The 27656-nt window shown below is 41.9% G+C and overlaps 1 protein-coding gene across 1 annotated transcript in view; it reads left to right on the top strand.

The window, feature by feature from the left end:
* Nucleotides 1-7831: 7831 nt before the first annotated feature.
* Nucleotides 7832-27656, top strand: part of wnt9b (wingless-type MMTV integration site family, member 9B) — a 30686-nt gene continuing 10861 nt past the window's right edge. The window contains exons 1-3 of the mRNA XM_068013168.1: nt 7832-7979; nt 8343-8596; nt 25005-25270. Coding sequence (XP_067869269.1) covers nt 7894-7979; nt 8343-8596; nt 25005-25270 — 606 coding nt within the window. The 5' untranslated portion in view covers nt 7832-7893. The remainder of the gene's footprint in view (nt 7980-8342; nt 8597-25004; nt 25271-27656) is intronic.

The raw sequence follows: 27656 nt of genomic DNA, 5'->3' as shown, positions 1-27656 counted from the left end.
AACAGAACCGTTACCAATATTTGCTGACCATAAAAATTGCAGCAGCTGTATGATTTGAAATTGTTGAACTCAATATTGTCTGAAAGTTTGTAAAGTGCCTAACCAAAAGATCAGGTGCTGTCTCTCAAGCTTCCATTGAACTTCCTTAGAACTGTATAGGAGTCCAAGGACAGATAAGTCCCTTTGGGGATGGGATGGAGAATTGAAATGGCTGGTGACCAGAAATGCTGAGTCATACTTGTGAACTGAATTGAAATATACAGCAAACCAATCACTCAACTGCATTTGGTCTCCCCAGTGTGCAGCAGACCACGTGAGCAGCGAATAGCGTATGCTAAATTGAAAGTAGGACAAGCAAATCGCTGTTTCATCAGAAAGGAATGTTTGGAGCTCTAAAGTGTGGGAAGGAGAGACGTGAAAGGGCAGATGTTGCATCTCCAACTCTAGCAATAGAAGGTGCCATGGGCAAGGGAGTAGATGTAGGGGATGATTGAAGAGTGGACCAAAGTGTCGCTGAGGGAATTGCCCTTTCAGAATGTTGAAAGGAGAAGGGAGGGGAGAGGATGATCTGCTTGGTTGTGGCTTCATGCTGGAGGAAGCGGAAATGGCTGAGGATGATCTATTGAATGTGGAGGCTGGTGGGGTCGAAGATGATAAAACTGTGATTCTGGGAGGGAGAAGAGGTGAGAGCAGAAATGTGGGAAATGGGACTGACACAGTCAGGGGCCCAGTCAACCACAGTGGAAGGGAATCCTCATTGAGGTCATAAACCCGTACAGTATATGTTCTAAATGCAGAGGAACAGATTTAGTCAAAGAGCATAATGATAGGAATGTTAAACACAATAGTTTGACTATAACTGGTAGCTATCGTCTTCGGAATAGCAAAGGCTATCCGGAATATGAAATAATCAGTTTAACGCATCGAGAAGCCTGTGGGGTATCATTGTAAAATTTTATACTTTTAGCTGTCGACTACAGTTCACAGTTTGTGTTATAGCCATATGAAGGAACCGCAGGAACGGGGTCAAATGTCTGGTTCGAATGGATTGCCGCAAAACTTTCGATTTATTTAAGGATAGTAAATTAGGAAAGGAGCTTTGCAAAAAGAAATATAATAGCTGGATGAACATTTTGCGTCACCAGCTACAATCATCTTCTGATTTATAAATACATTTCTGTTTTGTCCGGGAACCGCATCAGCCAACTCTATTTCAGGCAAATAACACAATTTCCTGTCAGTCCAATTGCTCTCTTTCGCACACTGTGCATCTTTCACTGTATCCTGCCCACATACAGTGCACGGTCCACCTTGCATTACCTGCTCTCGCCTACGTTATTCGTGTCCCAATGCTCAAGTTTAAAGCCAGACATTGAAAAATATGCTGTGAATGCAACTTCTCGCAAGAATAGCACGGATCCCAATATTAACTGAGATAGTTTTAGTGTGAAAGGAATTGAGGGAGCAGAATTCTTGAGGTCCATTCAGGAGAACTTTCTTGCCCAGTATTTAGCAAGTCCAACAATAGGGAGCACAGTTTCAGACTTCGTTTTAGGAAATGAAGATTCGCAGGTGGAAAGAGTGGCAGTGGGAGAGCATTTTGGCGGTAGTGATCATAATTCAGTCAGTTTTAACATAATTGTGGATAAGGACAGAGATAGACAGGAGTTTGGGTTCTCAATTGGGTCAAGGCCAATTTTACTAAACTGAGGAGTGATTTAGCAAAAGTGGACTGGAAACAGCTACTTGAAAGTAAATCAGTGTCAGAATAGTGGGAGGCATTCAAAGAGGAGATTCAAGGGGTTCAGAGTAAACATGTTCCCACAAAGAAAAAGGGTGAGGCAGCCAAATCTATAGCCCCATGGATGTCAAGGAGCTTACAGGTTAAAATAAGGCAGAAAAGAAATGCTTATGTCCAACACCGAGAACTCAATACTACAGAAAGTCAAGAAGAGTATAGAAAGGAGGGTGAAACCAAAAAGGAAATTAAGAAAGCAAAGAGAGGGCATGAAAGAATATTGGCAAGCAAAATCAAGGTGAACCCAAAGATGTTTTACCAATGCATTAAGAGTAAGAGGATAACTAAGGAGAGAGTAGGGCCCATAAAAGAACAAAAAGGTAACCTATGCATAGGAGCAGAAGATATTGGTACTGCTCTTAATGAATACTTTGTGTTTGTCTTCACAAAAAAGATGCAAATATTGTAGTTAAGGAGGAAGAATGTGAAGTATTGGATGTGATAAACATAGGCAGAGAGGAAGTATTAATGGGATTAACATCCTTGAAAGCTGATAAATCACCAGAGTCAGATGAAATGTATCCTAGGCTGTTAAAAGAAGCAAGAGAGGAAATAGCAGAGGGTCTGACCATCATTTTCCAGTCCTCACTGGATACAGGTGGGAGGATTGGAGAATTGCAAATGTTGTATCCCTGTTTAAAAAGGGAGCAAAGGATAGATCGAATACTTACAGGCCAGTCAGTCTAACCTGAGTAGTAAGCAAATTATTGGAATCTATTCTGACGGGCAAGATAAACTGTCACTTAGAAAGGCACAGGTGAATCAAAGATAGTCAGCAAGGATTTGTTAAGGGAAGATCTTGTTTGACCAACGTGATCGATTTTTATGAAGAAGTAACAAGGAAGATAGATGAGGGTAGTGCAATTGATGTGGTCTACATGGATTTTAATGAGGCTTTTGACAAGGTCCCATATGGCAGACTGGTTAAAAAAATAAAATCCCATGGGATCCAGGGAAATGCAGCAAGGTGGATACAAAATTGGCTCGGTGCCAGGAAACAAGGTGTAATTGTTGACAGCTGTTTTAGCGACTGGAGGGCTGTTTCCAGTGGCATTCTGCAGGGCTCAGTACTGGGTCCCCTGCTTTTTGTGGTGTATTTTAATGATTTGGACATAAATCTAGGGGGCATGATCAAGAAGTCTGCGGATGACACAAAGATTGGCCGTGTGGTAGATAGTGAGGAGGATAGTTGTAGGCTGCAGCAAGATATTGATGGTCTGGTCAAATGGGCAGAAAAGTGGCAAATGGAATTCAACCTGGAGAAGTGTGAGGCGATGCAATTGGGGAGGTTAAATGAGGCAAAGGAATATATGATTAATGGGAAAATACTGATAAGTGTAGAGGAAGTGAGGGACCTTGGAGTGAATGTGCACAGATCCCTGAAGGTAGCAGGACAGGTCAATAAGGTGATTAAGAAGGTATATGGAATCCTTTCCTTTATTAGCTGAGGTATAGAATATAAGAGCAGGGAGATTATGCTGGAACTGTATAACTCATTGGTTAGGCCACAACTTGAGTACTGTGTGCAATTCTGGTCACTTCATTACAGAAAGGATGTAATTGCACTAGAGAGGGTACAGAGGAGATTTGCGAGGATGTTGCCAGGACTGGAAAAAATCAACTATGAGGAAATATTGGAAAGGCTGGGGTTGTTCTGCTTGGAACAGAGAAGGCTGAGGGGAGATCTGATTGAAATGTACAAAATGTTGAGGGGCCTGGATAGAGTGGAGGTGAAGGATCTATTCACCTTAGCAGAGAGGTCAGTGAGGAGGAGGCATAGATTTAAAGTGATTGGTAGAAAAAATAAAAGGGAGATGAGGAAAAACTTTTTCACCCAGAGAGTGGTGATGGTCTGGAACTCACTGTCTGAAAGGGTAGTTGAGGCAGAGACCCTCAACTCATTCAAAAGGAGTCTGGATATGTAAGCTGCAGGGCTACGGACCAAATGATGGAAGGTGGGATTAGACTGGGTGGATCGTTTTTCGGCTGGCAATAGACACGATGAGCCAAGTGGTCTCCTTCTGTGCCTTAAACTTTCTATGATTCTATATGTCAAGAGCTCATTAATATGTTACCGTCATACGCTAATCGACTCGGGATCGCTTTGTATAATGCTACACATTTTGACGAATTGTTAGCAGTGAACATTCCTATTAATAACCTTGAGAGGATTGATTTTGATATTTCTTGAGAATGTTCGGTGAATTCACTTTGTCAGTTGAATTTCCCTCCGTGAATACGAAGAAATAGAAACTGGTGGGAGACCGGGTTAAATGACAAGTCGCGATATCGTATATCCGTTCAAAAAGTGTTTGCGATTTCGCTGCATAAAACTCGAGAGCAATTGTTCCCCTCACAGGTTAAAAGATGTACTAAGAGTTAACATATGTGTTTGTAGATGTGTGTTTTCCTATATTGTGTCTCCCAGCTGTACTGCAGAGATACTCCAATGTTCTAACCAACTTTATTCATCCGCTGCTCAAATGTCCTAAATTATGCTAATTGTTTATAAATAATAGCAATCAGGACATTAAATTAAGGGGAGAATTTCAGCTTCTGCGTCAAATGGGTGACGGTGGATCGGTCGCCGTTATATTCCACGCTTGACTTTTTTTCTTGAATGGGCGGATGATTCATTTTCCGCCTGTTTTCCGCCACCGCAAAATGAAGTGTTCCGCTCTTTCGGCGGACTGTATTAAACCCCTTGTCCAATTGTCCCGCACACTCTAACCCACTTCAATAGCAATATTGACATCCCCATGAAAGCACCGGATATAAAACAACTCAAAGCTTCAAATAACATCCAGAAACTGACTTATAAATGTTCAGTAATTGTCCAATTTTCAACATGCAGCATTCAAATCAGACGGGTCTTGCACGAATCCCAGCGCGAGAAAAAACTGCGTCTATGGAATAAAATCTACTTAATATAACAGGTTATTCAAAATAAAATGAAATAGTGTGTAAGTTATAATGTCTCAAATTGCATCCGCATGACAACATTATGTTATGCGGATTGGAAGGTTATGTTAGAACCAGTGGAAAGATTTTTGAAAAAAGGGTCCTTTCCTGTGCATTAACATTTCCATTTATATCATGGGATGCAGATTACAGTCTGACAGACACCATAGAGCATAAACTTTCTGAATAAAACTGTTTAACATTCCCACCATCATAACGCTGTAAAAACACAAAAGTAGGAAATATTTACTCAAAAAGCGATTCTTGAACCACCCCGCGTCCAAACTCCACACAATTCCTACCCGTGAGCAATTCCACTCGGTAACTTTTAGCTTCGCTAACCTGTGATTCGAGCGCACTAACGCAGACTAACCTCGCCAGTAGCAGAATCTCCTGGGTCACTGTGCTTTAGTGGGAATACTGGTCTGTCTTGGTTTAAAATATAACCAGTGGGGGAGATGTCTGCGAGCACACACGGTTCGGATTTAACTTGGTACCTGCGCTGATCCGCATTCGCCTCCTTTGTGGGATGTTGCTCTCGTTTAATTAATGCCCGCCGAATGCTTACTATATTCATGAAAGATTTTAACGATTTTCAACTTTTTGTCAATTCCGACGCACCATCGCTGAAATAAAATTTACAATTGAAGGTAGGATAGTTAGTTCCTTGTAAAGACTGAAGGATTTACTGCGGAACATTAATCTTCATGGAGAGGAGTTAACCGGGCAGAATATCCCGACCCTTAGCTCATTCCTCATGAATTCCATTTCCTATTAGTGGGAACAATGGGCACTGGCGCTACTGACATCCATCATTATATTTACAATATCATTCTACATCAGAGAATTTCATTATTTCACTTGCATAGACTGTATATTTATTTTTGGTGCACAAACGCCAATCATCATTTTCTAAATTAGCTAATGTAACTGGGAACGAATGCTTTGGGAACAGCGGGACATTGGAGAGATTCCCATTTTAATCTGGTTAATCGTTTTGCTCAATCAATCCGCGCTTCAAAATACTCCCGGAGTGCGAAAAGCGACGAGTTTCTGTCAGATGTGACGAGGCAGTATATAAATAAATGCAGATCGTTCTTTTCATTAGGGTTCTTAACTGAATGGGACACCAGAAAATTACCAGGAAAATGCTGGTATTGAAAATTGAATTTAGAGTGACTTAAATTTAGATTGCAATTTAAAAGCGATCAGTTAATATTCCCAGTTCGGGTCCTTTATTTTTTTTTGCCGGATCGGGTAAAGTGTGGGAAATGTAATCCAAAGAAGTTAATTCAGAAAAGATGTGATAATTCTATATTGTATTTCAATTGATTCTTTGGAATGTGCTAATGATTAAGCCTGCCTGTAGAACAAGTTCCCCTCCAAGTCACACACCATCCTTGGAACTATATCGTCATCCTGCACTGTCACTGGGTCAAAATCCTGGAACTCCCTTCCTAACAGCACTGTGGGTGTAACTACACCCCAAGGACTGCAGGTTCAAGAAGGCAGCTCACCACCACCTTCTCAAGGGCAATTGGGGATGGGCAATAAATGCTGGCTTTCCAAACAACGCTCACATCTCATGCAATAAAAAAAATATTTAATGGGACAGTAAATCGGCTTCTCTTGTGAGGGACACCAAGTTTGCGGTACAATTAGGTGATCCGAGTGGGAGGGAGGTGATAAGAAAGCCAGCAGACTGGTTCAGCTTCATGCTGCTGTAACTTACTGCAATATCACAATCTGTTACAAAAGTGCCTAAGGGGGTCCATTGGATTTCCTGAATACTCCCGAATCTTGAGTAACAGGATGCTGGATTCAAGCCTCATCTTGAGAAGGTGATCTAGGCTGACACATAAGTGCCCTGCCGAGGGAGTGCTGCTCTGATGTAGGTGCGGGTGCTGTTTCTTTTTGGGATAAGATGTTAAACGCCTGTGGATCTGCTCAGCTAGATCTCAGAGATCTAATGACACTCTGGAGAGTGACCCCCGAGTGTTCTGGTCAACGTTTACATCGCAACCAAATCACTAAAGCAGATGATCTGATCATTTATTTCACATTTATTGTGAATCCTTGCTGTGTGCACATTTGCCTACATCACAACAGTGACTACACTTCAAAAATAACCAGTGAAGCGCTTTGGGACATCCACAGGACGTAACAGATTGCCATATTAATGCAAGTTCTTTTTCAACCAATCTGGAGTTTAAATATTTAGACATTTAAAACATAGGAAGAGGTGCGGTACTGACATGTGGTTATTCAGTCCTGGGTAGGTGAATTAGAGTTCCAGCTAGCGAGTACTAACAAGGTATTGGTGGGGACCACATACTGGATCTGGGACTGATCGCTACGGTATAAGTGCAGTATAAACCTATCGATATCGGTTGCTGCATTCAATCGCTAAATATTGAGATTGCTGGGAACAAGCTTGAGTCGCAGATTTTTTTCCATTCACATAACGGCTTATCAGCTCGAAATGTCTTAGTGTTTCGCCGAGTAGTTACTGATGGAGTGCAGCGTTTAATCTGCAAACCTGAGAACCATTTTGCACCAGCGCGGTCCAACAAGCAGCAGAGACAAATAGCCAATTCATCTGCTTTTTTGGTGTGTGTTGAAACATTGACCGCGACCACCGGTGAACTCCCCTGCTCGTCTTCAAACCGAGTTAAAGAGGCAGAAAGACGGGTTTTAGGGTCTCAGCCAAGGAAGGACAGCCCCAGGCGTGCAGCGCTCCCTCAGCACCTGGGGATCTACATTTCTAATATCCTGGGGAGGGTCAGTGTAACCGACCGAGCTACAATATTGACCACGAGTTGGACGTTAGAGGGAGTGGGAATTGCTGTGTTGCCATTATCCCGGTGAATTCCGGAAAGCTTTCACTCTCAGCTCTCTCCAGGTGTTCCAGAGCAACACGCACCTGAGCCCGAAACCCCGCCTTCCTCCGGCTCCTATCCAGCCAATTGGACAGCTGGGTGGGCAGGAGGCAGTCCAATAGGAAGAGCCCTGTGTACGGTGGCTGGGGTGTGCCGGGCCGGCCCGGACCTTTAGTGCAGCGAGCGCCCGATGCGTTGATCAGAGGCACCCAAGGCACCGCCAAACGAGATGAGGAGCGGCAGAGAAGCGACAAAATGCGCTGCCGGGTTCCGAGCACCGGCTGTCTGACCATCCTGCTCACGGCAGCGAGCATCATCGCTCCCGGATCGGCTTACTTCGGGTCGGTTCTACTGACAATATTCAATCTTAAATCTATATATCTCATTCAAACAACTTGTAACTCAGTTGAATGAACCTTTCCTGTTTGACGGAGGAGCAAATATTGCTTTAATATATGTATAACATTTTAAGAGATAAATGAATTGGGAATTATTTTGATTGAAATATTACACATTGTAGAATGTTAAAGAAGCCACACACGTGCCAATCTGTATAAAGTTGTATATATTGTGGAGATGTGCCTGTCAGTTTTATCCAGTCCGTTAACTCAGGTCTAATGCAGTGGCTGGCAGGTGTCCTTTGTTGTTTCTATTTGTATTTCTTCCTCCCTCCCCTGTTTGATCTCTTTCTTTCCCTTAAGCAGATTGACCGGGAAGGAACCTCTCGCCGTGCTTTCGACGCCGATCCTGGAAGATTCAGGTCCCGGGAAGGTTCACCTGAAGCAGTGCGACAGCTTGAAGCTGTTCCGCAGGCAGAAGCGGCTGTGCCGAAGGGAACCCGGGTTAGCGGAGGGTCTGCGGGACGCGATCCGCCTCAGCGCACTCGAGTGCCGTTACCAGTTCAGGACCGAGCGCTGGAACTGCAGCTTGGAGGGCAGAGGGAGCCTCATCAAGCGGGGTAAGTGCAGGTGGAAACCGGGAAAACAACCCTAATGATATCGGGGGGGGGGTACAGAAATACAGCAAGATATGAAACTTTACTGCGGGGATGCGACTTTAATTGGTACGGATCTGCGATACTAACTTTAAACAGAACCACTAATAACTACTGAATTGCTGTTACAGAGATTTAATCTAGCGAATAATCCGCTTCAGCTTCAGAAAGATGTAACCTTATTCACTTTAACACGAGAAGCGATGCGTAGGAGATTCTCCAAATGCCGGTGGAGCTTGCTCACGAATGTGTTTGTGTGTGTGTGTGTGAGAGTCTGTGACTGTGTGTCTGTGTCTCTGTGTGTCTGTCCATGTCTTTTTGTGTGTGTGTGTTCTTTAAGGTCAAATTGGATTGGACTGTTTAGTATTCGGATTTGTATGTGTTCCAAGTGTCCTTTCTTCCAATCTCTGGTCTCTCTGACCGATTTTACTCGCTAGCGGTGTGTCTGCTCGCTGCAACTTTCGCCACTGGTTGTGGATAGATGTCGAGTTGAACGCAATTACCAACAGGTCTAATTATATTCACAAGTGGCCCTTAAATGAGCGGATAACAGGTCGATACAGTGTTTCAATCTCGTTCAACAAATCTGCCAAACAAATCCTTGCTGGCAATGCATGTCACAGAAACAGTGGAGTTTGAAAAATCGTAGTTGCGAAGTGTTGTCCATTGTCTTTTGAGACTGAAGATGTGTGAGTGGGAGAAGGAGCGGGCGGCGAATAAGATTAAAAGAGCCTCGATATCAGGAAGCAGTTTCTGCGAATAAAAACCTGATAATAACAAGGAACTTTCCGGGTTTATTTCAGATGGCGGTCGGAAACGAATGTGACACAGTATATTAATTGCACTTACTATAGAATATTGGCTACGATTACAGAGTGTTATATTATTGTGCATTACGAGATAATAATGCATTCCGGGGTATTAGATAATATTACAGAGTATTATTGCGTGTTACATATGATACACTGTGGGATCTTAGTGAATTACAGAAGATTAATTAACGACTGTGATGTTAGCGAATATTACGGAATATGGTGCGATACAGAATGTTAGATGTTACAGCGTTTTACAGGATGTAGTGTACTCTACGATAATCTAGTACAGGGAATCAACATATCAGAGGCTGTTGAATATGACAGGTCTTAATGTGTAATTAGGGATATCAGACAATATTTTAGGATGTTATAAGGGATTATAGAATGTTAGGTAATATTTCAGGTTGTTAAAGAACATTGCAGGATATTTCAGTGCACTGTAGAATATTACAGATAGGATGCAACCCGACAGAATATTACAGCGTATCACGTGACATTTTGAAGCCGATACAGTCGGGTGCTAGAGAATTTTATCACATACTATAGTATATAACTCGATGTCATATAATGTATGCCACAAAAGCACGTTAAAAATATTGCGGATACAGCAATAGATTTTATTTTAGATTATTGCAATTAGACCACGTTATGAATCTATATATACGAATTTGGAAACTGAATGTGAAATGTTAACGTAACATTTGACAATCTCATGCAGCAGAGCTGCAAGTAACTCCTGCAATGGTTAGTGCGACGATTAGAAAGTTTCTTCCCTGAAACAAGGCTGGTTTCTGTGGAGGGAACTGTCCCACCGACTAGAGGGGAAAAGCCACAGATCCAGATCACGGCTTTTACTTCTGTGAAAGATTATGAAGCGGGTATCATTCAGATTCGTCCCCGTTCTGCCAAGAAGCCATCCTTTCCACACAAAAAAAATCCCAAAACAGAATAAAACGAGTCCCAGGGAGAAATTGCAATCCCGGTTTTTGGACCTGAATGTGAAGTTGTAATTGGTGCAATGTTTTATCCAGTCGGGTAGCTGGCAGAGCAGACTGAACTGGTCTATATTGCCTATTTGTGTATCACCTCTTGGCCCGGCTCGCCCTATTGTTACATTATAGGGGACAGAAGCCAAGCCGCTCTTTGCAGCCTCTCTCAACCGGACCGAGTGCCCTTCACTCGGCTGTCCTTTCACCTCCAGTTTTGTCCCCCGTCTCTCCGATGAATCAGTGTGGCGACTCACTGTCCCTGGGCTGTAATCTGCCGCCGCTGTTACTCTCCAGCGGATATTAATGTCAGCTATCATTCTAAGGCTAGACCTGGTATGGCACAGTTCTTACTGCTTCTAGAATTTACTGAACGAAAATACTTCTGAATTTAGAGGGTTTGACAATCTGTGTGTGTGTGTGAAAGAGAGAGAGAGAGAGAGTAATTTGCTCTTTGGGTGTTAGCGGGTTTAAACGTGTTGTATTTCGCTTGTAGAACTATTGTGTGAATATATCCATGTTAGTTTGTGTAGCTCGGTGGAGCGTGTATGTACATCTATGTATCTAGAAAGCAAAGCGTGTGTACAAAATGATACATTAGAGGTACAATGTGTATACCATCTTAGTTGAGTGACCTTTGGAGCCGTGTATGTGACTACAGTGTATGAATTAACGCTTAAGCGAATATACTTTTGTCTGTTTAACATTATATCCCACCCCTCCCTCTCTCTTCGCCCCCCCCCCCCACATACTCTCAGACATGTACAGAGCTGTACTGTCAGCAATGTAGTTCTCTTAATGCCCAATTTACTATTCATTTACACTATTAATAATTAATAAAAGTCAACAGGCCGGATCATTCTATAATGTGTTATCTATTAAACTCCATCAGTAAATGTTTGCAAACAGAGCGGATACAGGCGATTCCACTCCAGCGAATACCAGATAACGGAGTTTCAAAGTAATGCACTGGGTGTGAAGCGCTCGGGGACCTTTCGGAGACCCCAGAAGATGCTATTTAAATACAAAGTTCTGCTTCCTCCTTGATATTTACGAGCGGGGGGGGGGGGGGGTAGCGTTTCCCATTTCTGTAACCACTGGCGGTGGCAGATAGTTCAGGGCTGAATGGATGGCTGTCAGAGAGCTGATTTCACATTTGACTATTTGTAGTTCTGATACCAGAAGTAGTCTGTTTGTAGTGGCTTCTACACATCCACTTCTTACCCAGTTTAATCTTCCAGCCAGACTGCAGATACACAGCAGGTCAACATCTGAAAAACCTCTGTGTGAGGGTCCTCATATGCGAACTAACCTGCGTTGTTTGTCTATTTTCATTTCCGATTTTATAGTCCTTTTATCGTGCACACGGGACTGAGAAACAACAGACAGCCACAAGTGACATATTCACTTCCTGGGCTAAGCTTGCTTTGAGTTTTAGGGGCGAGGACGGAGTGAGGGGTAGAATCGGAAAGAAATCGATTCGACATCAGGTCGATTCTGACGGAATCTCTCTCACTCCGGGAGCTCTCTCTTGTTTGTCCGCTCATCCTTGGCCTGACTTCTGGGAATCTTTCTAATTACTGGGATATTTTTAGATCGGAAAGGCGTTCGGTTCCCAGAGGAAAAGGGCGTTCGGATGTGAGCCCCAGCACGCAACGATCGCCTTTAATCTTGGCGAAATTTCACAGTCAAAATAAAATAAACTGACTGGGATGGGCTTGATGCCGATTCAATAACACGATTTAATCACTAGCTTTCAGTTTAATATTTCCTTCAACTGGATTACAGACCACCCTTAACCAGGACAGAGATCAAACCCAGAGTCTGAGCATCAGCCTATTTTAGGGAGTGAGTTTGATTGTAATCCTGTCCCTCCCGACGATGCTAACACCAATTCAAAATGCAACTAAAAAAGCACAATAAATTGATTTCTTTTGGTCCATTAATTTTAATTTATTAAAAATCCCGAACTCAACTCATTGCACAATAATACGCTAACTACTAAATACATAAGAATCATAGAATGGTTACAGCACGGAAGGATTCCATTCGGCTCGTCTTGGCCGTGCTATATCTCTGCAAGAGCAATTCAACTAGTCCCACTCCCCCGCCCTTTCCCCTCCCCAAAGCCCTGCAATTTATTTTCTCTTCAGGTGCTTGTCCACTTCCCTTTTGAAAGCCCCCTTTGAATCTATCGCTACCAGACTCTCAGGCAGTACATTCCAGGTCATAACCACTCGCTGCATAATAAGCGTTTTCCTCATGTCCCCGTTGGTTCTTTTGCCAATCATCTTAAATCGGTGTCCACTGGTTCTTGACCATTTCACCAATGGGAACAGTTTCTCTCTATCTGCTCTGTCCAGACCGCTCAGGATTTTGAACACGTCTATCAAATCTTCTCTAGAACAACCTCCAATGTCTCTAATCTATCCACATAACTGAAGCCCCTTATCCCTGGAACCATTCCGGTAAATATTTTCTGCACCCTCTCTAAAGCCCTCACCTCCTTCCTAAAGTGCAGTGCCCAGAATTGGACACAATACTCCAGTTGAGGCTGAACCAGAGTTTTATAAATGTTCACCATAACGTCCTGCTGTTTTACTCTATGCCTCTATTTATAAAGCCCAGGATCTTGTATGCCTTTTAAACAAATTTCTGAACCTGCCCTGTCACCTTCAATGATTTGTGCACACAGACCCCAGGTCCCTCTGGTCCTGCACCCCCTTTAGAATTGCATCCTTTATTTTATATTGCCTCTCCTCCTTCTTCCTACCAAAACGTTTCACGTCACACTTCTCGGCATTAAATTTTATCGGCCATGTGTCCAACCATTCCACCAGGCTGTCTATGTTATCTTGAAGTCTATCACTATCCTCCTTACAGTTCACAATACTTCCAAGCTTTGTGTCATCTGTAAATGTTGAAATTGTGCCCTGCACACCCAAGTCTAGTTCATTATATATCAAGGAAAACAGTTGAAGAACTAGGAACTTAGAACTGTTGGTGTTTTGGTGTGACCCTTAAATAGACATTAATCACAGATATTAGATAGCATTAACTACAACCGTCTAAGGGCCAATATGATTTATCAAACAAAATTTGACACCGAATCACATTAAGATATAGTAGGACAGGTGACCAAAAGCTTGGTCAAAGAGGTAGGTTTTAAGGGGTGTCTTAAAGGGGGAGAGTTAGTTAAAGAGGTCCAGGAAGAGAATTCCAGACCTTAGGCCCTCGGCAGCTTCACATATCCTGCTTCTCTTTTTTTCCTCATATACTCATCTACCTTCCCTTATTTGAAATAAAAACGGGAAATGCTGGAAATGCTCAGCAGGTCAGGCAACATCTGTGGAAAGAAAGTTAACCTTCCATCAGAATTAGCATACCCAGTATTTCACTTTTAGCTCTGATTTGAAGGTTGTCCTATTAACTATTGTTTTGCCACTAACTGATCACGGGGTTTTCTGGTTCAAGTCTCGGCAAGTAGGAAACAACCCTCCCCGCCTCTGGCATTGTACCAGACGGGCGATTTGGGAACTTTCACTTGCTCAGTTCCCTCGACACCTGGGGAAGGGGAAGGATTTGATATTAGTTGAAGTAATTAACTTGAGATGACAATTTGACCGGAGCTCACTCCCCGCATGCTTTAAAGGGTGCAGTACTGTAACTGGGAGGAGATGTAATTGCGCAGTTCCGATACAAACCGTTGATAGTTTCCTTAGGCACTTTCCATTGACATTACCGAGCCCTTAGTGTTATAACATTTTACAAACTGTTGCTCACAATGATATGCTCTTCAAGCTTTCCCAATGTCGAAGTATTTGGTGTTTTTGAAATAGGAGTGGATCAGAGGCATTCAGAGTGGGCACCTCAAAATGTATCTAACTGACACCAATAATATACAATTTGTACAGGATTCCTCCTTCATTCCCCATTTCCCCTTCCATTCCCCCAGTCCCTATGCCCTCTCCATTTCCCACCCAATTCTTTCATTCCCCTCCCCACCTCGACGCACCCAAACACACATTCCCCTCTATTTCCGGACTCTTTCATAATCCTCGCTGATAGCTTCATTTGAATAAATCTTAGATTCTAGTAAACAGTTTGCGTAATGATCTTTAAAAATATTAAAACTTGCGCCATACTGCTCCGCGAGCTGCTTTTAGGCAAGGGGTAACTGGTTTATTTTAAGTGGGTTAATCCCATAGACAAAACCCCCTTAAGCAATCAGGCGAGTTGATGATTTTCCACTCGTTTTCCAGCCCTGCTTTGCCTCAGTTGAAATTATTCACTTTCCCCCAAGTTGATTTCTATCTAGTCTCTAGCTTATTCCTGCCGCTCATTTTTCTCAGCTTAGCTCTATCTTTAATGCCTCTTATGTGCTGCTAATGCCTTCATTAAAGTAGTGCAGGAGAACTATGCACATGGGACAGAGTGATACCTCGGTTGAACCTTGTTCTCTTCTTCGCGCTGCTTTCAAACCTAATTGTATGTTGTGAAACTGCACACAGCGAAGAGGAGATCCCATAATTACTGTTGGAACAGTGACCGTCTTTGACCTCAGCTCAATATCCAAGCACGTCATCTCCAGAAAACAATCACTTAAAAAACATAAAGCAATGAGTGTATTTGTGTTTAAAACAAAGACCCCAGGAGTGCATAGAATAAACAAAACACAAATTAGAAAAAAAACTCTCATTTGATATGTTTCTAAATCCGTCCAAATTATCTAACTCCTGCAACGGGATTTAGGTTAAACAACCCATTGCTTCTTAAACGTATAAATCCCCTATCACCAAGGATTATATTATTTTAGCAAGAATTTCGAGAGTAATATTACTAAGAATTAGCCGCTGCAGCAGTTCCTAATGTGCTATTCATTATACCGGACGGTTTCCTAGACTGTAAAGGGCTTCACGCTATATCTTTGCTGGTTTAGCAGATTATTGAAACAGCAGCACTAATGTAACAGCTATAGAAAGTAACCATGCATGCCCTTACATGCATATCATCCTGGCAGCAATTATGATAAAGTCTGTACACTTAGCAAAGAAGTATTTAGCTAACAGCTATAATGATTAATGTCAATGTACTTTATGGGCAGAGATAGAAAGTGGCTTTGCATTTCATCTTCTCTAGTCTGAAGAGGTCAGCCTAGTTCTACAAGAAGCAGGTCGCCAATACCTTGACTGTGTGCCCATTCCTCATGTTTGAGCCTATGCTATTCAACCAGATGAACATCATGGCTAAGCCCAGCACCCACACATTGTAGTGGTCCTACCACTGCTCAGACTGTCAGTTAATTCGGCACAGAACAGAGTTCTGTTTGGCTTAGGTCTGCATACTGTTGTGGATAGCTTTGGGATATAATTATGGCCAGAATAACCACACGTTCAGTGTAGAAGGAAACGAGTTGCTAGGAAAAGTGCAGATATCAAAAAATGGGCCAACTTGCAAAGCAGGAAATATTATGGCCCAGAATTTGTTGCCAAAATACATTGAATCTAATGCTCACCATTATTAATGGATCAATTGTGCAGCAACTTTAGAGATACAGCACTGAAACAGGCCCTTCGGCCCACCGAGTCTGTGCCGACCATTAACCACCCATTTATTTATACTAATCCTACACTAATCCCATATTCCTACCACATCTTCACCTGTCCCTATATTGCCCTGCCACCTACCGATACTAGTGACAATTTATAATGTCCAATTCACCTATCAATCTGCAAGTCTTTTGGCTGTGGGAGGAAACCGGAGCACCCGGAGGAAACCCACGCAGACACAGGGAGAACTTGCAAACTCCACACAGGCAATACCCAGAATTGAACCCGGGTCGCTGGAGCTGTGAGGCTGCGGTGCTAACCACTGTGCCACTGTGCCGCCCTATCTTGCAGGGTAAAAACTTTTTGAGCTGAAGGATGAGGGAAAGAGCCTAATCTAACAGGATGCCCTGCTCCAGCAAATTCTAGCCCAATGTTTAAAGTGCCTCCCCTATTAGGAAAGAAATCAACTTATGAAAAAATCTAACAGTAGACATTGTGAGCTCTTTGAAATAAAATTTTCTCCTGGTTGCACATATTGCTTGTATCCTAAAGCTGTATTGTTACGCCTTTTAATTCAATATGATATTGACCATTACTGGAAATCTTGCAGCCGATTATCAGGATCTTTTTGATTTCAGATTGTAAAAAGGTACGTGGACATGCACCTGAAGTGCTGTAACCTGCAAGGTTATGGACCAGGTGCTGGAAGGTGGGATGAGATTGGGCAGTTAGATTTTTCGGCCGGCGCAGACACGATGGGCTGAATGGCCTCCTTCTGTGCCGTAATTTTTCTATGGCTCTATGGTAATCATTTGATCTGTGGCACTGAATCTACATTGGTGCATTGCAGCCAATTGAAGTGGTGACTGGGCATTGAATATGCTGTTGTGTGTGGTGCAGACGCAGCATATTTGGTTTAAGTTGTTATTATATTTAATTATGACATGTACAGCCAACATATGAGTATGAAGAGCAAGCTAGTAATGGAGCTTGAGAGTGTTGAGGTACAAAATAAGTTCAGAAACATGACTGAACAGCAAAAGGACAAGGAAGGCACAAAACTTAACACACAATGTTCAGCACTAAAGAAGGAGACACAGCTCTTATCCCACAGCCAAGTGCTTCCAACATGGTGACATTTATATCCTAATCAATATAGCTCAATTTTGTAAATCTTGAAAGAAAACAGGGCAAACTAAAGTAAGTCAACAGGGTCCACTCAATAACTTAGAGGCATGCTGAGGGCAATGGGGCATGTCACTGAATAGCAAAAGGAGATGTTTAGTGAACCATCCCTGAGTAAAGGGGACAAACTCTCTGGTATTCCAGCTATTTTTGAGCAAAATGGCTACTATATCCAGAGTAGCTTTATCTCCCTGAAACTCTTCCATCCATGCATCCAGTTGGGACCAGCCATCATAGTCTTCCAGTTTCAATCAATGGTCCTCCTGGACATGAACATCTTTTTACATGTAACATTATCCTTACATTAGAGTTCACTTCAATATAATTTATATAACATAAAATCATAGTTTTGGATAGAAGGGCAAACATAAGATTCTTAGAATTCAAGTCTAGAAAGTACTTCATGCCCTAGTAATGTATGACTAGAGGCATAAACCTAGTTGAAATAGTGGACAACTAATTGGCATACAAGCTGTTAAATATTTGTCAGGCAATATCACACACTAATTTCATAGTATTTATTTGTTCAATTTCTAGTCTTTTCCTATCTACTCAACAAGCTTAAATTGTCCTGCAATGCAACCACATAACTTTGGATCTAATGTGCCAGGACTCATTGGATCTACTGTAATGTGTATCATTGAGATGTTGTTCAAGACGTTGAGGAAGAAGTTGTACCTAATTATATATTTTTTGTACTTTCTACAATTTTCTTTATGTTCATCAAGGTGGTCTTCTGGAGTAATTTACATGAGTAAACGCTATTAAAATGATGCACAGAGGAATGTCGTACAAATGTGATAAGTATGCATGAACTATTATCACCAGCAGTAATTTCTGGGCTTAGAAATGGTACAGCTGCTATGTTAGTATATCAGGTTTGGTGCCATGGAATGCAGTCTTGCAGGGCAGAGATGACTGCATGCAAGATCAGGGCTAAGGTGGTCTCCTGGACTAATTTTGATTGCCGTAAGGGGTTGGAGAGGAATGTTCCAGATTTTTCCCCCTCTAAAAATAATTAGTGGGCGGCACAGTGGTTAGCACCGCAGCCTCACAGCTCCAGCTACCCGGGTTCAATTCTGGGTACTGCCTGTGTGGAGTTTGCAAGTTCTCCCTGTGTCTGCGTGGGTTTCCTCCGGGTGCTCCGGCTTCCTCCCACAGCCAAAAAAGACTTGCAGGTTGATAGGTAAATTGGCCATTATAAATTGCCCCAAGTATAGGTAGGTGGTAGGGGAATTTAGGGACAGGTGAGGATGTGGAAGGAATATGGGATTAGTGTAGGATTAGTATAAATGGGTGGCTAATGGTCGGCACAGACTCGGTGGGCCGAAGGGCCTGTTTCAGTGCTGTATCTCTAAATAAATAATTGGTCTGGGTTTCTATCTCTTTTATTCATGCACTCCCATGAAACTACATGGCTCCAGGTAGGGTGGAGTGTGTCTGCATTATGGTCTATAAGTCTTCACAACTGTATGGATCAGGCTGGATGGATTGGTAGGTCTTTCCTATCCATCATTTTTCGTATCGTATATAATGCAATAAAAATGGCACTGAAGTTGTAAATAAATAAATATTAGTGTTTGGATCTCTCTAATCGTGAGAGCAGAGAGCCAGGCATTGTGAGGTGCACTGAAGCTGAGATATACTTTTAGTCTTTATGGCGGTATTATGTGCAACAGTCACAAAACAGAAGATCAATGGGTTGAAATTCATCTCAGACAATGGCACAAAATGAGCAGTATTGGATCGGCCTCTCATTATATGCTGCACCTGATATTCAGTTCCACTGTCGTCAATAGAATTAAATACCAGGCACTGCATATAATGGTTGCCTGATATTGCCTGTTCTGTGCCATAGCCTGAGGAATTTCTATCCCCTAATGTCTTATCAAACTGAAAGAAATTAGCTTTTTGTGCATAATCAATTATCCCACAAACTCCATTCTAGGGCTATAATAAATACTTAAAATAGCTCTGATGGCTATTTGGATGAATGTACCACTGTGGGAGTAAACCATACTGACTAGAAGGTCCCATGTTCAACTTCTAATTTGCATTGAGTTAGGAGATGTCACGCTGGGGCAGTCATTGGTGTTTTAGAGTTGATTTCAGCAACCCTGGGATAGGAGTAGTAGTGGTGAGGCCTGGAACCCTGCTCATGATCACTGTTGAATGCCCCCTGCTGAAAGGCACATTGGCATGGATATCAGGTGAGGATAGGATTGGGTTCGGCTGCAGCAGTCATTCCAGTTCAAACCTACCTGCCCTTTTAAGGTAGAGTAGAGTGCCCCTGAGGCCCAAATGGGCTGAAGCATTTTATAAAAAATACTTCAGGTCCCACAGGAGCCACTCCAACTAATGAGGGTTATTGATCCCCTCCAGCAGTCAGGATCCAACATATTCCAGGCACCACCCACCTTCCCATGGTCCAGCCATCAATTAACATTCAGGATAATGGACCCTTGGACGAGGTACTAGCAGACAATGGTTGTCAGTGAAATTGTAGCCTAGCAAGTGTCAGAGGGGAAGGAGAACATTTGAGAAGAAAAACAGAAGAGAAGTTAATGTTTAAAACACCTCAAATTGTTATCGGCGCCTGAACAATATTATTATTTTGTAATCTGAATAGAGACAGTTCCAAATTTCTAGTTTGGAATGGTTCCAAAGCATAATATGATGATGATTTTGGATGAAAATTAGTTTTAGGAATGTAATTTTTATGATCTCTTTTGTTTTATTAACATAAAGAAAATAAAAACACTCAACATATTATTTATTTGAAAACTCCCTCATTCTTTCTCCTTGGGATCATTCACTAACTGTGGCTGAAAGGATGGACAAAGAATTTGTTCTCAAACCTTTGCCAAGGTCGTTCTGTGCCTGACCAGAGTGGTAGGTGACCTGGAAGGGATGGTATCTCCAACTGCCCTCCCAGTGCGTGAAATCGAGCACTCAGTGGATTGGGGGTTAAATATTTGCTGCTATGTCCCCCACCACTGCTCCAACACATCACATTCTTCTTGGGCTTCCAAAAGTTCACAAAGTTACCTGAACTAGGGTAAACTGAGACCCATGCTCCTCATTCTTGACTACAGCAAGAAAGCAGAATTAAAATGCCACAGTGACATTCTTGTTGAAAGTCTGTGCCATGATTCTGTCAAAGGTGAATGTGTATTTACCCCCAAGCACTGTTAGTCACTTCAGGAAACAGCATGAGATCTTCCACAGAAATAAGATAAATCCTTACAAGCTCAGCCACTGTGATGAAGTTGGGCCACTTTTATCATTCCTCTCCCACTCTTCTCATTAGGGATTACAGTTCTACTGGAGCCAACAGCCCTACAGTCCTGCCTTGCTAGAATGATTATTCTTTCCATGTGATTTTGGTCACAGAGCATCCACAATTTCTGTGGCTGGATAGAATACGCCCCGTTGATACCTGGGCCATGGGAAAGTGGGTGGTGTCCGGAATATGAGTTGGATCCTGACTGCTGGAGGGGATCAATAACCTTCACTAGTTGGAGTGGCTCCTGTGGGACCTGAAGTGTTTTTAAAAAATGCTTCCGCTCATTTGGGCCTCAGGGGTACTCTACTCTACCTTAAAAGGGCAGGTAGGTTTGAGCTGGAATGACTGCTGCTGATATGTCCTTGCAGGCACTGGCAGACAGGCCGGGCTATGGAAATCAACGCACCCCAGGATCTGGGATGGGGTCTCTGGCCTTGGGCCATGATGCGTGGGGGTTCCACTAGTGCTGGCAGAGTGGGACCACAGTAACTTCCAGGGAAGAATGTCTGCAGGCTATTTCAGCATGTGAGCATCACCGAACCTGTCAATCCTTACACAGGTGTGCTTTCCATCAGGGTCAGGGGTCACTGGATAGTGATCAGGAACCCTGTAGTTTTTGTTTTGTCCGCTGCATAGCCTCGGGACACTGAGGTCAACTGTTACATTCCCACACACCTGGCTGAGATCTGCTGCAACTAAGGATGCAATCTGGAACTTCTCCAGTCTGGAAGATAGAGTGCTGTGACAGTCAAAGTATTTACATAAAACAAGTCCCCCAGTACAGAGTGAAGCTGACGAAAACTCCAGTAAGTGCAAGTCATTACGGTAAAAAGATTAGTACACTTTTACATTGCCATGTTTGGAGAAGGAGCACAGAGCTACTGATCCATAACTGTTCCTCAATCTCCATTCTTTGGGCACAGTTAAGTATAAGAGTAATAGTCTTAAATGGACTTTGTCTTCAATGGCTTTAATGAAGAGTGAGCAGAGGCAAAATAATTCTTTGCTTTTTTCCTCATGGTGGTGTCATGCACAAGTGACAAGTTGAAAGGATTTGATGTGGCCAATAAGTAAACTAGAAAGAATTTGTTGAACAATTTTTCGTGAATACAATGCCATTTAAGATATAAAAAAGTAAAATTGAACATCAACTCCCAGGTTTCCACTTACATAAATGATAATGAGTTCAATATTTGGGTGTCAACTGTGGTTCAGTTGGTAGCACTCACGCATCTGGGTTCGAGTTCCACTATAGGACTTGAGCGCAAAAATCAAGGCTGACATTCCACTGCAGAACTGAGAGAATGCTGCACTGTCAGAGGTGCTGTCTTTTGGATGAGACATTAAACTGAGACTCTATCTGCATTCTCAGGTGGATGCAAAAGATCCCATGACACTATTTTGAAGAGGCGCAGGAAGTTCTCCCTGATGTTCCGGCCAATATTTATCCTTCCATTAACATCACTAAAACAGATTATCTGGTCATTATCACATTGTTGTTTGTGGGAACTTGCTGTGTGCAAATTGGATGTTGTGTTTCCTAAATTACAACACTAACTACACGTCAAAGTGCTTCAGTGGCTGAAAAGCACTTTGAGGTGTATGGTGGTCATGAAAGGCTCTACATAAATGCAAGTCTTTTTAGGATATTGTAATTGTTGTGCATGCATAACTCCCATACTTTGATGTAAATCAGATGATTATTTAAAGACTTGGTGACCATTTAAATGACATCGTAGATCTCTTTAAGGCTATGTAAACAACTATTGTAGTAAATATTTGCGCAAATGTGTGTTCATCTATGCAAATTCTATGTGATTTAACAGCCCAAAAGGATGATATTGAGAATAAGCTGGCAGGAGCCCAGCAACATACTGTGACAAACTGATTAATTTTCTTTTAGTGACTATTCTCACACCTCCTTGTTCTCAAGAGTCTGGGTTGTGCTGTTTTTATCTCTTTCAATTTTGTCCCCTGCTCTCTTGAAAATCCTGACCTGAGCTGGGTGTAGTTCTACCGGTGATAGTCATACAACTGGCCAGTCTTCATTTGTGAGCCTATTGCAGCCATGTCCAATTCTGTACTCACCTAATGCTCATGAATACAGACCTTTGACTTACAACTGGAACCTGGAAGCAGGATTGTACAGGGCAGTTTAGCATCATCAGCTCATGCCATGCCTGGGATCATTAGCACAGACTAGGGGTCAAACCTGGGACAGTTGCAATAAACTGGCCACGGGAGGGTGAAAGTCAAGATTATGAAAATATCAATTTAGCTGCAAAAAATGTGACCATAAGAGAGAAAGACTCTTGTTTTTCTCTAAAAAAATGAACATTAACTCTTTGAAGCTGCTGATTTTTTAATGGGGATAGCTGAATTGGAGTAGTTTACCTGTAGAAAAATAAATGAATCAAGTTGCACTTTTTTGGGAAGCTGGGGCCAAAAACAAATATTTATCTTCAGAAAATAAGTTTCGCAATACGACTTGATAGAGATTATGAAGCAATGGAACCTGTAAAAGAAAGCCAATGCTACAAGAGTTAAAATAAGTTGTAAATTAATTCACTGATCAGGAATGGTGGAAAATGCTTTGCAGTCAAATTAAATAGTGGGTAACTACTGCCTCGGAATTATTATAGGCTGTAATGTATTGGAGATGGTCAAATGGTCCAGACAAGGTATAATGGATACCCAGGGGTGATTACAAGACAATTATCCAATCAAGGGATTCATAGAGTTAATATGTAGAATAATAGACAGGGAGCTACAGGCAATTTTTAAATTAATGATTTCCAATATAAAGGCAAATACCATGACTGAAAAACTCAAGGGATAGATTTAAAGACATTGCAGGCTGGGACTGTTTTCTCTAGGAGAGGGAAGGCTGAAGGATGACCTAATAGTGCCCTCTGCTCTTTCAACTTATGAAAGAATTTGATAGAGAAGATGTTTTCACTTGTGTGGGAGTCCAGAACTAGGGGCCATAAATATCAGATAGTCACTACTAAATCCAATAAGGATTTCAGGAGAAACTTGTTTACTCTGATAGTGATTACACAACATGGAGTAGTTGAGATGAATAGCATAGATGCATTTAAGGGGAAGCTGGATATGTACATGAAGGAGAAAGGAATAGAAAGGAATGGTGATAAGGTAGGAGGAGGCTGGTGTGGAGCCTAAACTCTGGCATCAGCCTATTGGGCCAAAAGGCCTGCTTCTGTGCCATAAATTCTATGGAGTTTTAACTATTGGACAGCAATTGACAGAGTGTTCCATCTGGTAGTGCTGCTGGAAGGCCTGGTCCATTCTGAGGGCTGGGCCTTGTTACCAGGCAGCCAATGGGCACTGAAACATCTACATAGTAAAATATCCTAATATAAAAATGGAAAATGCTGGAAATACTCAATGAGTCAGGCAGCATCTGTAGAGAGAGAAACAGAGGTAACATTTCAGGATGATGACAGTTTGTCAGAAAAGTCCATAAGGTCCGAAAAGCCAAAGGATGTTATCTCTGTTATAAGACATAACTTGTCAGCGATATGATGGATTTTAAATGAACTATGATTGCACATTTTTTATGAACTTGCATCTTTAATTATTGTAGTGCTACCATTGCAAGTCCATTGAGTGATAGTTAACAGTTTATATCAAATAATCGTTCTTTTTGTTCTTCCTAATATCTTCCAAATATTAGTGTAACTGTACTACTGCTAGACATCTCTCTCAAAAGCCCTTTGCTCCTACATTTTTCACTTTATATCTATTTACCCAAGAGCAGTCTGGCAGTGAATATTTTAACTCAATGACACCATGAAGGTTCACTCTAAAACTTCGAATGGCAAGTACCGTCCACAGTCTATTATTGATGAGAGTATGGAATGGAATTTCGGTGTTACTCAACAAGAACAACTACTTGCATTTATATAGTGCCTTCAAAGTAGCAAAATGCCCCAAGGCATTTCACAGGAGTGTTTTCAGACAAAATGAGACACCGAGCCATATAATAGGACAGGTGACCAATAACTTGGTCAAAGTAGTAGGATTAATGGAACATCTTGAAAGACAGAAGTAGTGAGGTGGAGAGGTTTATGGAGGGAATTCCTGAGCTTAGGGTCTAGACAGCTGGAGACAGGGCTGCCAATGGTGGGGCAAAGGTAATCAGGAGTGAACAAGAGACTAGAACCGGAGGGTTGCAGAGTTGTCGGAGGGTTGGAGGGCCGGAAGAGATGCAAAGATAGGGCAGGGCGAGGCCATGGAGGAATTTTAACACCAGCGTTGCTGGATCAGGAGCAAGTGTAGATCAGTGAGCAAGGAGTGGTGAGCTCCTGATAAAATAGTTGTTTTCAGAGTTCCTCTGACTAGCAGTTTTACTTAACTGCGCAGTAAATGCCCTCTTTAAAGAATTAGGAATTTGCGACAAATAAGATGATCACAGTTCCTGTTTAAACTGTCAGAAAATGAGCTGAAATATGATTCCATCCTTGTGCAGCCAGCTTGACTGCCATTTAATATAAATTTGTGTGAATCATTTTGTTCCTTCACTTGCAGGGTTTAAGGAGACTGCCTTCCTGTTTGCTATCTCTTCAGCTGGACTCACACATTCATTGGCCAAGGCTTGCAGCTCAGGTCGCATGGAGCGCTGCACCTGTGACGAGTCCCCAGACCTGGAGAACAGAGAGGCATGGCAATGGGGCGGCTGTGGGGACAACCTGAAATACAGCATTAAATTCATCAAGCACTTCCTGGGACAGAGGAAAGCCAGCAAGGACCTGAGAGCCAGGGTTGATATGCACAATACCAATGTGGGCATCAAGGTGAGGCATTCCAGCTTTTCTGTAGAGACTGTGGACACAATTATACAACTGGTTTGAGACTGCTCCTCCCTTTATAAGCTATAATGTAAAGAGTAACTCTTTCTGGTCAAGGAAATCGGCTCTGTTTTTATATGCTTATAAATATTCACAAAGCTCTTCAATCCTTTCTGGAAAGTTGGGTCCAAAGTTAAGTTTAGCAAATTATAAGTGAAGAATAAAATGTATAAACTTCCTGGACATTAGTTGGGAAACACCTGGGAACATCATAAATCTTGTGCTGCTTCTTTACTGTCCTTCTGTCTTTCTGAGTGATCTTGGTGAGAATTTTCATACCACTTGCCTAAATCCAATCTGGGCAAATTTGCAGTGGTATTTTACGACACCTGTTGTGTTGATTCTCATGCATGTAAGTTTGTCTTGTGATCTTTCAACAGTCTATAAAATGGGACATAGGAATGTATAACACAGGAAATGACCATTGCGTTCCATCTGGTCAGTCGCAATGTCTTACCATTTCTTTCTTTACTATACTGTACCTCTTGGGTCCCTCAATCAATTCTTTTTGACAAGAAACTATCAACTCCATTTTGAGTGTGCTGATAGTATATAGCCAGTGACACCATTTCCCTGGCCAGTCTGCTTTGTGCATTCACCGCTCTTTGTGTAAAGTAGTTAAATATATCTATTCACCTTCCCTTTTCCTACTCTCGCACACACATATACATGCAAAAACACAATTTTGATTTTTACTATTTGTGATAATGTGAAACCGGCTGACCTGCACTCGGTTCTGGGGCATTTGTCCTCTTTTCCGCTCCTTCCATCTTTCATTGACTGTGCTCATTATAGGGCAGATTTTACAAATTTGCTGGTGCAGAGCTTTGCAGATCAAGAGATCGTATTGAGAAGTTGGGCATTTGAGTTAACAGATAACACGTTTTCCCATTAGAATGAATGAACAGAACATTGTGTTGAACCTGTTGACATCTGTGATTGAATCCCTGATCTGTGTTCCTGTTACTTGAAGTTCCATTTCAGGAGTATGCGTTCATAAAATCTTCACTTCTAACTTCAGACAGGCTGTACTTTAAGGATGAAACAAAGTATAGCTTATAAACAAGGTTTTTGATCATTGTAACTTTTTGAACTTGAGGAATCGCTGCTATATGAGGAGGTGGTGTTTGGAAATTATTTTCCTGCCCTTCCTTCAAAGTCTCTCTGTGCACAAATGCTTGCACTCAGCTTGCTGTTACCCCCAGGCTGAGATCATGAATTCATCTGTTGGGGAATTGCAAGTGTGAGCCTGCACAAGCTTACTTAATTCTACATGCCACAACTTTACCCATAGCACACAGTATTAAAAAACAAAACTGCAAAAGAATTGAAAAAAAAGTCAGTAAGTCGTACAGAATTCCTAGGGTCCTTGCTTGATATTTGAGGCAAGTTGAATTATTTGTGGTTGATGTGCACAGCACTCCAAGAAAGCTATTGTTTCATCAGTCATTACAGCATCATAGTCAATCTAAGCCTCTACAATTTCCAAATAGTTTTGTTTTACAAAGGAAAATAATTAAAAGAAGTGACAAGCACCAAGTTCTTTTAACTGTCAAGTGTTACCAGTAGCAGCAATCTCTCCTTTGGTGATATAATGCTGTGCTATATTAGTAGCATTGAGTAAATGTGTCAAAATACAGGCCACAGGAATTTCATCTGGGAAAATATTAAAATTTTGTATTCTAATAGTACCAAAAGTAACTTCTAGCCTAGGTTCATTGTGCCTTAATTGCAGCTACCAGGTAGCCAAGTACTAAAATAGTAGGAGGCAGGGAGCAGAGGTTAGCAGGTTAGCTGTCAGTCTGATAAGGAACATTGCCTGAAGTGTATTTACTGACTGAGTGCAAAGGACTGCAAATAAGGAATTAGTCAGGATAAAGCATGTTTATGGAAAGAGAGTAAAGCATTGCAATGCTTTTAGGAAACTAGAGATGGTCACTTAGGGATTTGAAGCTCCTCTAATCCACCATTGACTGGGATAAGCTTTGAGCACTGACTTATCAAAGCTATACCTGTTCAAAGTGAGCTTACCTAAAATAAAAAGAGAGTAAACCTTTTGGAATCTCATGTAAATTACAACTTAGAATCTTGACAGTATCGCTTTGCAGCGTTCCATTCAATGGGGTGCAAACAGATTAAAGCCTCTGTTAAAATAGTGCAGAATGACATAAGCAATTTGTATGCTAAAATTCAAACAGCTTAATTTCCAGATGTATGTAATTTTGGAAATCGCAATGTTAATTTCTTTGTGGGTGTTCATTTTGTGTTTAACGGGATGAGGTATATTAATATGAAAGCAAAATACTGCGGATGCTGGAAATGTGAAATAAAA

This window comes from Heterodontus francisci, chromosome 33 (genome assembly GCF_036365525.1).
Source record: "Heterodontus francisci isolate sHetFra1 chromosome 33, sHetFra1.hap1, whole genome shotgun sequence".
Taxonomy (NCBI): domain Eukaryota; kingdom Metazoa; phylum Chordata; class Chondrichthyes; order Heterodontiformes; family Heterodontidae; genus Heterodontus; species Heterodontus francisci.
The sequence above is the reverse complement of the archived record's forward strand: the minus strand, read 5'-3'. Positions and strand labels throughout refer to the sequence as shown.